The sequence below is a fragment of the Arachis ipaensis genome, chromosome B8, assembly GCF_059453495.1.
Source record: "Arachis ipaensis isolate K30076 ecotype BB chromosome B8, ASM5945349v1, whole genome shotgun sequence".
In the NCBI taxonomy this organism is placed as follows: domain Eukaryota; kingdom Viridiplantae; phylum Streptophyta; class Magnoliopsida; order Fabales; family Fabaceae; genus Arachis; species Arachis ipaensis.
In genome coordinates this window covers 138,308,058-138,321,727 of record NC_142443.1, presented here as the reverse complement: position 1 = coordinate 138,321,727, position 13,670 = coordinate 138,308,058, and the positions used below count along the sequence as shown (strand labels likewise).

The following is a 13,670-nucleotide window of genomic DNA, read 5'->3' as shown; positions in this document are numbered from 1 at the left end:
ATTGGATTGAATTGGCTTATGATATAATTGACTCACTAGACATTTTTCTTTAACTGTTAAGGTAAAAACATACAACTTTTCACATTTCAGTCGTACGGGTTACTGTATACATATATGGCCAAGTCTATGGTGTTTGTGAATTGGTGCCTAAATTTTGTCTAACTTACTTTTGGTAGTAAATTTTGATTTTTTTAAAATTCTTTATTTTTATATTTTTAAATTAAATCTTGATTTATAACCTTTTTTGGTAAGTAGACATCACCTTTTAAATTATTTATTTTTACATATATATACATAATATTAAATTATTAAGAAGAATTTTCGCACTAAAAAAACAGAGAATAGAAAGAGACATGCTTGCTAAAGAAGCCGCATACGAGGGAGAGTGAGGACATAACAGTACACAACCGATGTGACACCTTCCGATATGGCGCCGAGTGCCTATAAAGATACCGTAAACAACAACCCTTGGCGGTACTAATTGGTCCCTTGTGTATTCACCTTGTTATACGAATTTCCCCTTTCATTTCTCCTTCCAAGCATTTATCATCAGGAAAGTGATAACAAAGCGTCCGACAGACACCATCTATGTTCTCGATGATGTTTGGATGCTAATTGTCGCGAAAGCCGCAACAAACTCCATCCAGGACTTGTGCAGTTTCAAGATGTCGTGTACCGCTACGCGCAATGCAGGGGAGGAGGATATTGTGTACCAATGCGCCTCGATTCCATATACACGGCAAATTCGGTGGAGCTGGGATCATCAGGACCGGAAGGCAATAAACTTCTTAGAGCGATGCATGCATAAAGGACACCCAGACATTCTATTTCAGGCCAGTGTGTGAGAGCTCTTCATTCGACAGCATCATGATGTGGGGATGGAAATGTTGCATTCTGCCACAGCCCACGGCCATGTGTTCGCCCAGTACGTACTGTCAATGATGCTGATGCTTCGTAACGATGACGACGAGGCAAAGAACAAGGGAATCAAAACATTTCATGCACTTGAGGCGTCCGGTGCACTAACAATATGCAAAGTGGGGTTCCGAGAGGTTATCAAACGTTCATGGCCAACTCAACGTAGTGTGCCTATACTAAATGGAGATAATCAATTTTGTGTTTCGAATACATGCCCAAGCCATGGCAACATGGGGTTATTTACAACTGTCACTGCCATGGAAGAGGGTGGCACATAGACGACGGTGATGGAGGTTCTAGTCACGTTCCATGTATACATTGCTGCACCGACTATGAGTTGATACTGTTTGTCAACCACTTCTAAGATTTGGTTCAGATTTCCTTTCCATCAAGCAAGATAACTCGTATTTTTCTAATATATGTATTCTTTTATTTTTTTTTGGTGACTTCTAGTATATGTATTTTGAACTTTTATATATTATCAGACAAGTTTTATTCTAAAGTGGCTATTCAAATTTATTGTGTAATAATAAATCCCCACAAAGTTTGACCACTGGGAGAATTTGAAAAGTTGACCAAGGTCATGCATGGAATATTTGTTGTTTTTATTCGTCTGAATACTAAGTAAGTCATGCATGCGATGTTTGCTATTTTTTTCACTTGACATAATTTTCGTTTGAAAAGGCATTTTGTGTATCGCAGTTTAGGGTTTTTAATATATCAATAGTAATCATACAGTTGATATTTGTTGATACCAACATATTATTTTTCCTAAAAATTGTAATTCATGTGTTTTCTCATTTCCTATCCAATCCTTTTTTATAAAATCAATTTTCACTCTGAGTGCTTAAATTATCCCTTTCTGTCACTCCACATTACATTTCCAAGTTACTAGTTCTATCTAATATTATTGTGACAATCTAAATTATTACATAATCCCAAGAATAAAAAGATCTCAAAATGCTAAATCAACACTCTTTCGTCTATTCAAGCATCACATCGGTAATGAAAAAAATGATTTAATTAGGCCAAAAGTCATAGGATATGCATTTATTGCTTGCACAATATAAACTCCGTAAAATTTACGAATAATTAGTCAATAAATTAATTTTTATTAAAATAAATTAGAAATGTGAGTTTTATAGTTTAATAAGATAGAACAAAATAAAATAAAAATTTTGACACTAATTTCAAAGAATGTAGCCCAAGATTGGACCAAATGGGCCGAACTGGGCCCGTGGGCCCAACCAACCCCTTCCACTTAATGGGCTCAGCACACCTCTTCCCCAATTTTGCATGCAAACACATTGGAATCACAACCATGGGGGAAGAACACCCTCCACACCCAAACCTTCACTCACACAATCAAACCCACATAACTTTTCACTCCGAGTTCCGATCGCCACACCGTTTGCAGCCACGCATTCGCGTCGTCGAGCTCTACAAAGCCCAGAACATTGTAAGGTAAGAAAGTCATGTTTTCTTCCTTAATTTTCTCATTTCCAGTTTCAAAATTCAAGAGCCAAGATGTTAAACATTGTTTAATTTCGGCGTTTATATTCAAATTAGCTTGGAGAAAACACTTAATCTTACTTCATGTGTACTTTAAAAAGGTGAAAATCCTAAAACTCTAGTTAACTCATTGATTTTGTGTTTTGGGTATTAAATTTTGGGTATACATATGTCGAAATGTGTATTAGGTGTGTATATATGTAAATTGGAGACTTGATGGAGCTTTAGGTGTCATTACCTTGGATTCTTGGGGCTGAATTTTGGACATTTTGGTGGTGCTCTTGGGTTATATGAGAAAATCAGCCAAGGTATGGTTTAGGTTTTTGGTATTTAATATGTAATGTCTTGTGAAAACTTAGGTTAGATGATCATAGGATAGGTTGGAACGTATGAGTATGTTTAATGCATAGCGCCTTGATGATGATTGTGATATGAATTGAGTATTTGCTGCATGGTTATTGTTTATGATGATGCTATGTTGTTAGGTGATGAGTTGATGATGGTGATATGAGTAAATAGGAATAGATGGTGGTATATAGGTGATTTTGTTAGCATTATTGGGAAATTTATGCATATGGTTGTTTAAAATTGACGAATGGTTGTATATGGTAATATGTGATGGATGTCATGCGGTAATGAGAATTGAGGTTTGAGGTTTTTGTATAAAATAGATTTCTGGCCAAACTTCGGCAAGCCATAACTTGGCTTTCGGACTCCCGAATTGTTTCTAACTTGTTTTATATAAAATTTGGGTTCATGAAGTTTATGCCGTTTGAAGAACAGATGAAAAATGATTTAAAACGAAAAAGTTATGCGCGTCGAAAGTTTGGGGTTCAAAACTAAAATTCTGCAAACTTTCAGACTTAGCCATTTTTCTGATCAGAACACAATGTATGCATACGCATACCCTTCATTCGTGAAGGATCGTTTCTGTCCAGCATACATGCGTACGTTAACAAGTCTATGCGTACACGAAATGAGCCAAACTGCACGCCAACGAGTACGCGTGACCCCTGTTTTAGCAAAAATGGATTTTGGTGTTTCAAAGCTCAAATTTCAACCTCTAAATCTCTATTTTCATTATTTTAACCCTAGATCTTAGTAGTATGCCTAGTAGTGAGATGGAGCTTGAAATAGGTGGTAACTTGGAGATGAACAAAGTTTGAGAAGTGATGATTTAGGTATGAGGAGGTAGGGTGCCTATGTATATGTATATGTGTGTATATATATATATATATATATATATACTACTTGAAATATAAAACTAGCTAAAGAAAGGAATAAATGTTACATCTGAGTACTCTTTCTCGAAAGTGTGACCCTAGAAGATGGTGGAAGGTAAAGATCCCCTTCCTTGTTCCTCCTGGTATTGTAAAATTGCCCCCAACGAGATGGTGGGAGGTTAGTATCCCCTTCTTTGTTTCTCCTGGGCATATGAGAACGTACCTCCTGGGTAGACCCAAGAGTTGTGGTTTCACCCCCGCTTGCTCTAGGTTGGTTAGTATAGAGGCTCCCCGGGTAGACGCAAGGATTGTGGTTTTACCCCCACTTGCTCCGGGTTATGATGAGTTATGTATAAAAGTGCAATTATATGATGTATAAGGGATGATATGGCCATAATGAATGATTATGAAATGTTTATGAATGAATGTGAAATGATTATCTGAGATACGAGTTTCCCTGAGTAAAGTACCGTGGCTTGCGACCACGTTTTCCAGGTTGAGACTCGATACTCTGTTGACTCTACGACTTAAGAGGTGATCAGGCACTTATAAATTCCCAAGAAGGTTAACCCCCATTGAGCATATATATATATATATGTGTGTGTGTGTGTGTGTGTGTGTGTGTGTGTGTGTGTGTGTGTGTGTGTGTGTGTGTGTGTGAGAAAAAGGTATGCATAGACTCTTGGGGATGCGCGTCGGGGGACATTCCAGGGTTTAGTAATGCGTGAGCATCTATCCTATCTTTTCCTAGTGAATTTGCAATTGAATTGTTAACTTTAATCAAAATTTAAATACTTTTTAGCCACTATGAATGCTACTTTGAGTTGTGTGTAATTCTATTTATTTCAGGTAGCATTCAGATGGATTTGACAAGTTGTGTAGCAAAAAAGGAAGAAAGCGAATGGTGCTGTCAACCCGGACTCCTTGCACTCTAACAGAAATAACCTGAGTTATAGAAATCCAATTGACACGGTTCTAAAGGCATTGGAAAGTTAACTTTTAGAGCTTTCCAACGATATATAATAGTATACCCTTTCTCTGCATTCTGTACGGCCAAGATGGCGCCTAACTTGGAATTTTCCAAGTTAGGCGCCAGGATCACAATGTGCTCCATTTGCGAGCTGCCTAGGCCACGCCTAACTTCAAATTCTTGAAGTTAGGCACCAGGTTCAACAATTTGAGGTGGTCCCCAATTCTCCAAGAAGCCAGCACGCAATCTTTTATTAATTTTGATTTAACTTTTATTTTAATTACAAATAGGAAACGATATTATTTAGTTTTAGAAAATATATTTTACATTAATTAGGATTAAATATAAAAGGAAAAAGATTTAGCCCTTCGGGTTCTCTTCTCTCTTATCTCATTCCGCAATTTACAGTTTTTCAGAATCCTTATTTTCTCTCTGAACCATGAGCAACTAAACCTCCACTGTTAAGGTTAGGAGCTCTGTTTATCCTATGGATTAATACTATTAGTTTTCTATTTTAATTCATGTATTGATTTCAATTTCAAGAATTGTTTTCGTTCTTCATCTTATGAATCTAGGTGGAACGGAAGTATGATCCTTATTCTAATTAAGTTCTTGTAAACCTTGGAAAAGCAATTTACCTGAACAACAGCTTGAAAATAAATTCTCCTAAATCACTAATTATCTGGACTTAACAGGATACATGACATTTAATCCTCTTATATTTGGATAATTAGGGTTTCTATGGCACATAAACTAGTTTTGAACTTAACCCTCTAATTGGAATTAAGTGACCAAGGAATTGGCAGTTGATGAAGGTTAAAGGAGACTAAAAAGGTCTAAGGAATTAGGGTTTAGTCACATATAGTTTGCCATGAATTGAATATTGCATGACTAAAATAGTTGGTAAGAAAAGTTTATCCGAAAAATAAATATCTCTGAAACCTTAACTGTTTTACTCATATATTTCACAACCCATTTACTGCTTGCTTTCTGATTTTCTGAATTTACTGTTTGATGCAATTGAGACCTAAACACTCTTTTCTGCTTGTCTAACTAAGTAAATCACTCAATAATTGTTGCTTATTCCATCAATCCTAGTGGGATCGATCCTCAGTCACTTGAGGTACTACTTGGTACGACCCAGTGCACTTGCCAGTTAGTTTGTGGGTTATAAATTCTGCACCATTTAGCAGCCAAACTTGTTGGGTTTGGCTTGATAACCGACAGATGAGACTCATCAACCATATGGCAGGCATGCATCATATGCATATTGTTTGAATTGCTTGTTTGTGTATTAATTGGGATTGCCTAAGTGATTATAATATGCTATTTGTTGTATTTGTTATCTGCATTACTTGTATTCTACTTGTGTTTGCCATTGTCTACTTTTTTGTCTTTGTAATTTCACCAGAGATAGAGGAACAAAGGAAAGGCAGAGACATTTAGGATTCTAGTTAAGTTTTAGTTAGATTTAAGGAATTGATTAAGTTTAGAAATCCTTAGAAAACTACCCTGATTCATGGTTTCTGTTTTAGTGCTTTAAGTTTTATAATCTGAGTGTCGGTGTTCTATGATCGCCTCTGGCATTACCAGGTCCTTATATCTTATGTACGTGGCACCTTTACCATGCTAAGAACCCCCGGTTCTCATTCCATACAGATATTTGTGTTTTTCCAATACAGGTCGAGAGGGAATTGATGAGTCCATATTTGACGATATATTTTTGTTGTAATTGGATGGATTTCATCACATAAACCCACATTTATTCACCTAAATAGCATACTTTTGAGTTTCCCTCCTAAATTGTGCATAATTGTGAAAACATGCTCTTTTGTGCTTATTTAGATTAATTTTATTCCATTTACCTTCCATTCGATACCTTGATGTTATTTGTGAGTGATTTCAGATGTATAAGGTAGGAATGGCTTGGTGGGAATGGAAGAGGAGCATGCAATTGAGAGAAAATATGAAGAAAACAAAGGAGAAGCACACAGCCATGCGTGCGTGCGCACAACCTTACGTGCGTACGCACAATAAGGAAATCAGCATGTGTGCGTACGCACAGGTACCAGCACGTGCCTCCATTAAAAAGTCACGTGGAATCACGTTTTGGGGGTATCTTGGGCCCATTCTGAAGGCTTGGAGCTTATAAGAAGGCTAGCAACACAACATACAATACCACATTTCATATAACACATTTTTAGGAGTAGTTTTAGGGTAGGTTAGCTTAGGTTTTCTCTCCATTTTCATTAGGGTTTAATTAGGATTTTTAGAATTTTATAGTTCAAGTTTTAATTTTAGATCCTAACAATTTCATTATAAGTATTTCTTTAATTTTCCTTTTATTACACTACTTGTTCTGCATTTTCTTACACTTTAATTTCCTTTGTCAATATAAACATAGTTTTGCAATTTTGGATTCTTAGTTGTTGAATTTGAAGTTTGATGGCTTTTATATGTTTGTTTGAGTTGCCTTTATTGATTTTGATCATTTATGGTTCATAGCTTTTATTATTTTCCCAATTTTGCCATGTTTTATGTTTATGCATACTAGGTGTTTGATGAAATGTCAATCTTAGTTATATGGTAAATTATCACCCCTTGGCTTGGGGAAAATGAGTTTATGGATTACTAGAGCCATAATGTCCAACATTTAGTGACAATTCTTGGGTTGTTAGTTGTTATTGTTTCCACTAACGCTAGCTTTTTACCAATTAATTTGGTAAGTTAGCTAGGATTTGTGGATTAATGACAATTATGCTCACTTGACCTATCCTTCGATGTTAAGGGTTGACTTAGTGAGATTAATCCATAATAATTATCATAGTTGTGGTTAGGGCAAGGAAGGGATTCCATTACTCATCCCAAGTCAAGGTTTCATTTATGTTTTGAACCACTTTTTCATCAATTTTAAGTCTTACTTGTCCATATTATATAGATAGTTCTTTTGTTCTTTTATTACTTTATTAATTGCAATTTTGGATTGTTCTTTTATTTCTTTAATTGTTTATTTCAATCATTGAAAATCCCTTGCTTTTCACAACTAAAATTGTATGCACTTGTTGTCACTAGTTCCTAGGGAGAACGACCCGGGAGTCTAAATACTCTCGGTTAATTTAGTTTGAATAGTGACATTATCTTGAATCGAATTTGATTGATGATCAATTGTTGGGTTTGGACTATACTTGCAATGTCAATCCTATTTTTAGTGCGAAAATCCAAACCTATGCTTTTGGTCATTGTCAAATTTTGGCACCGTTGCCGGGGAACTAGCGTCATGAGTGCTATAGTTTTGGTTGTTATAAATATGTCCATAGTGTGAATAGATAGTTTTTTGTTGTTTGTTTGCTTTTGTTGGTAATTAGGATTTTATTTCATTTGTTTATTGATGTCTTTAACTTTTGTTTTCTATTTCCTCTATGAGTTATCACCCTCTTGGTTTGGAGTTTGGTTGTGATCATTTTGTAGGGTTTGATAACTTCAATTTTGTATTACATCATTGGATTGGAGCATATATTTTGGAAGGAGCAACCTTTTCTATACTACAATGAACCATACCCTTCCCAATGCACATACCCAAACCAAGGATATGGTGGATTTCATCTTGATTATACACCTCCACCACCATATACCTATGACCCATGCCCCCAACACAACCCTCAATCACCACATTTTCAAATACCACACCAATACCAACATCCACCTTCTTACATACCACCCATAAACACTTGCCAACATGAGTCACTTCCCATATACACAACCTTTCTCCCAAATTATGAACCTCAATTTTCACCCCAATGTGAAGCTTTCCCACCCTTGACCCAAGATCATCAAGACCTTCAAGTCTTTCTCCAAGAGCAAGAAGGATTTCGGAGGACACAAGGGCACTTCATGGCTACCATAGGCGAAGTGGTGACCCGCTTGATCCTCCTACACTCATCCGATCAAGACACTTCTCTTGAAGAATGTGAAAGATCAACTAAAGAATGTAGTGAAGAAGAGAGTATGGAGCCACAAGGGAAAGAAGAAGGGTTAGAACTCAAAGTGCAACAAGAGGAAGAAAGTGAAGTATTTAAACCGGAGGAGAGAAGGGGAGAATTGAGGGAGATTGATCAAGATGAGGATTCCATCATTGATGATTTTTTGTCCTCCTTGATCAATCCCCTTAATGATCCTAATGAGCCTCTTCCCATTGAGCTTGAGAGAGACATGGAGGTAGACTTCTCACAACCTCCTTGTTATGATTTGAGTGATAGGGAAGAGGAAGTTGGTGAGGAAGTGATTCCGTTCCAAGAACACATTGAGTGGGTGGCAATTTCACCATTGAGCTTCATTGGCCCCCACCAATATGCTATCTTGGATATAAAGACTTCCGACTCAAGGTGCCCACCACAACGTTCGCTTTTCTAGGATGGTAATTCAATTCAAAATCATAGTCTTTCAAAAGCTCCATCCACCTCCTCTGACGCATATTCAACTCTTTCTGCTCAAAGAGATATTTTAAACTCTTATGGTCTGAGAAAATGTGAAACTTAACGCCATCGAGATAGTGCCTCCAGATTTTCAGAGCAAACACAACAGTAGCAAGTTCTAAGTCATGAGTCGGATAGTTCATCTCATGCGGCCTTAATTGTCATGAGACGTATGCTACAACATTTTGGTGCTGCATCAGAACACACCCCAAACCCTTTAATGATACATCACATTATACTTCAAACAGTTCATTTGGCTCAGGCAATACCAACACGGGTACAGTAGTCAACCTTTGCTTCAATGCTTGAAAACTCTCCTCGCACTCCGAAGTCCAGACAAAAGGCATATCCTTCCTAGTCAACTTAGTTAAAGGTAAGGCAAGCTGTGAAAATCCCTTAAATGAATCTCTGATAATACCCCACCAAACCTAGGAAACTTCTGATCTCTGTCACTGAAGTTGGTCGCTCCCAATTCATCACTACTTCTACCTTAGCAGGATCCACAGCTATTCCTTGCTTGCTCACTACGTGGCCGAGAAACTTCACCTCACTCTTCCAGAACTCACATTTAGATAACTTAGCATATAACCTTCTGTCTTTCAAAATTTCCAGTACAGTTCGCAAGTGATCAGCATACTCTTCTTCAGTCTTAGAGTAAACAAGAATATCATCAATAAAGACAATAACAAACTTGTCCAAGTACGGCGGGAAAATCCTATTCATATAATCTATGAATACTGTCAGAGCATTGCTTAATCCAAAAGACATCTCCGTATACTCATAATGACTATAACGTGTTCTAAAAGCATTTTTCGGAATATCTTCACCTCTAACCCTTATCTGATGATACCCGGATTGCAAATCAATCTTAGAAAACACACTGGCACCCTGTAACTGATCCATTAGGTCATTGATTCTAGGTAATGGATATTTATTCTTCACATTAACCTTATTCAATTGCCGATAATCGACACACAAACGCATACTTCCGTCTTTTTTCTTTACCAGTAACACTAGTGCTCCCCACGGAGAAATACTTGGTCAAATAAAGTGCTTACCCAATAGATTTTCCAGCAGAGCCTTCAGTTCAACCATTTCTAGAGGTTACATTCTGTAAGGAGTAATTGAAATCGGACCGGCTCCACGTACTAACTCAATTGCAAATTCAACCTCCCGGTTAGGTGGAAATTCATTAATATCATCCGGAAACACTTCTGAAAATTCACATACAACCGGAATCTGTTCTAAACTCTGATCATCAGCTAATACTCCCGCAATTAACAACATAATACCCTGACACTCAGTTCCAGAATAATTTACTATCATAGAGTTCAAATAGTAACTATTCACCACAACTGGCACTTCTGACCCTTCTGGCAAAAAATGTACTGACTTCTCAGAACAATCAAGCAAAACATGATTCTTAGATAACCAATTGAATCCCAAGATAAGATCAAGACCAGTCATCAGCAAACAAATCAAATCATGCACAAATTCACGTTGATGTACTCGGAATGGAATTTGTGGACATCCTAACCTAGTCACCATAGCTTCATGAGTAGCATTATGCACTTTCAAATCATAACCTAAAACCACCATTCTCAATCCTAATTCATTATCCTTTTCAAATCCAATAAATGAATGTGTTACTCCTGAATCAAATAAAGCATTTAAGATTTTACCAACCATTTCACAATTACCTCTAATCAGTGTCTTGGATCCCTCAGCACCTGCTGCAGAAGTGGTGTACACTCTCCCTGGCTGTTGTGCCCTACTAGTCTCATACTTCTTCTTCTTTGAATAATTACTGGCCAAGTGCCCGGGCTGTCCATAAAAATAGCATACCGCAAGTCCTGATCTGCACGAAACTCCAGGATGATACTTCCCACACCTTTGACAATTCAAATCCTGTTGTGGCTGCTTTCTAAACCTTCTTCCTTGATTAACATTAGTATTTGGCCTTCTGTAATTACCCTAGCCTTGATTCTACTACGGAACAAAGCCACCACGATTGAAATTCCTACCTTTCGGAGGAAAGTTCCTCCCTAAAGTCCTTTGAAAAGGCATCCTCAAACTTCCTTTCTCTGCTGCCGCCTTCCTCACACATTCCTCAGCCATCCTACTCTTATTTACCAATTCAAAAAACACTCTGATCTCCATTGGGCCAACGAAGCTCAGAATATCCCTCCGAAGACCTCCCTCATACTTAATACATTTCCACTTAACAAAATCTTCAGGCGCACCTTGACAGATACGAGAAAAGTGACATAACTCCTCAAACTTGCTGGGATACTCAGTAATAGTCATTTGGCCTTGCTTTAATTGCATCAATTCAAGTTCCTTGGCGTTTCTGACTGAATTATGAAAGTATTTCTTATAGAACTCTGTTCGGAAGACCTCCCAAGGAATCACAGCGCCATCTGGCTGCAGGATACATCGTACTCCCTGCCACCAATACTGAGACTCGCCTTGTAGCTGATAAGTCCCAATACTAAACCTGTTGAGCTTGCAGTTTCTGTTCCATAGCCTAAATCCAATTGTCTGCATCAGTGGGATTTGAGGTTCCCCTGAAGGTCGGAGGATGAACTTTTAGAAATGTAGCAAGTGTCATAGGGCCTTCTTCGTCATTATTGTTCCCGTGATTACCCTGGTTTATTTGATTACTTCAGTACCTCGGCTATTGCCTACATAGCTGCAGCCATATTCCCCAGGGCAGCCATAAAGTCTATTGGTTCATTCCCTGCCAGGTCAAGGGTAACAGTGCCTATCCTACCTCTACCCCGTGCGCAACTGCGTCTGCGAGTCGACATCTGGTCCCTATACACACCAAACAAGTAATATTAAGTTGATCAGTCTCAATATCACAGGTCTAATGATTTAAGTTCCAAATGCATGTTCACAAACGTTTATGCCATATATATCAATCAGATATCCTAATAGCACATAGACACATATACAGAGAATGCACAGAAGCATAGTCAGTCCATCTTTTAGCCTCTATAGGAACGAACTGCTCTGATACCATAATGTAACACCCTAACACACTAAGCTTTATGCTTAAGCCGTAAAACAGAGGTGGTGTGGTATTACGACCTCTAACATAAAATGTGTACATATAATATCAGAAAGAATATAATAAACTAGGAGCCTTGAAGAATAGATAAAATAAAAATTTGCGGAATAAAAGCGCAGCGCTAAAAAAATGAATTAACTTGCGTACTAAGAAAAACTATAGCTATCAAGCATAGGATAACAAAAGTAGGAATAGAGGGTCAAAGATTCAAAATAACAAGCTCCTAACTCAGCCCGCGAAGTCAAGGCTGGCCGGAGAATATTTACACATATATATACATATCCAAAACCCAAATTTACATAAACAAAATCCTGCCTCTCCATAAGCCTCTAGGAGGGTCAAGAGGAACAAGTCATGCAGAGAGAAAACTATATATATATATATATATATAAACAAAATCATGCCTCTCCATAAGCCTCTAAGAGGGTCAAGAGGAACAGGTCATGCAGAGAAAAAACTAAGTATATATATATATATATATATATATATATATATATATATATATGGCTATACAATCAAAAAGTAACCCGATAACCACTTCACTTTAGAAGTCCAGACGCCTAACGAGGTGCCTCTCGACCTGTGACGTTAGGATTTTTGCTAGTAAAGAATTTTATAAAAATAGTCGCGTTGTAGATATAGATTCTAAACCAACAGAAATCCCTTCGTGCAAATGTTTTGGTTGTCACAAGTAACAAACCCCTTAAAGATTGATAACCGAGTATTCAAACCTCGGGTCGTCTTCTCAAGGAACTGCAGGGAAGTATGTTCTTATTATTGGCTATAAAAGTTGTAAACCGGGGTTTCAAGGATGAGGAATAAATATGACAAATAAATTAAATGGCAATTAAAAATAAATAAATAAATGTAAAGTAACTTTTGGCAAGGTAAGAGAAATTAGAAGTCCAGACTTGGTTATCCTTATCAATAATAATGAAAGATGAATCTTAATTCCACTTAGTTAACCTTTACTAAAGCAAAGGAAAGTCAAGGGACTAATTAGTTTGACCTTCGAATCCTAGTTATTTCCTAAGAAAAGGTTGGGATTATTGAAGTTCAGTTCAATTAGCAAAGATAACAGTTATCAATTATGTTGAGCTAAGATAACTCCTGAGTTACTGATTTCTTAACCAAGACCAAAAGGGGAAAAATAAATTTGCTGGAATAAAAATGCCCTTATATGGGAAGCAACAGTAACACAAATTAAAGAAAGCAATAAATAACTAAAATACCTCAAATAACATTAATTCAAATAATAATCTGTAGCATAGAAGAATTCATAAATTAAATAGCAAAAGTAAATAATCAACTAAAGTATTGGAATGAGTAAAAATAAAAGGGAAGCTTAAAACAAAGGAACATTAAACCTGGGTTCGAGAGTCACTCTTAAAAATAAGAGAAGTCCTAAATCCTAAGAGAGAGAGAGGAGAGAACATCTCTCAAAACTAAATCTAAATCATGGAAACTAATTAAATTGCGAGCTCCTTTTGAATGGATGCATT

General features: G+C 37.0%; 1 protein-coding gene across 1 annotated transcript; it reads left to right on the top strand.

Moving 5' to 3' along the window:
* The first annotated feature begins 427 nt into the window (after nucleotides 1-427).
* Nucleotides 428-1,196, top strand: LOC148550028 (uncharacterized). The gene is made up of 3 exons (XM_088495909.1): nucleotides 428-474; nucleotides 554-776; nucleotides 864-1,196. Exons 1-3 carry the CDS (start codon nucleotides 428-430, stop codon nucleotides 1,194-1,196), a joined length of 603 nt encoding a protein of 200 aa, XP_088352035.1.
* The last annotated feature ends 12,474 nt before the right edge of the window (nucleotides 1,197-13,670 follow it).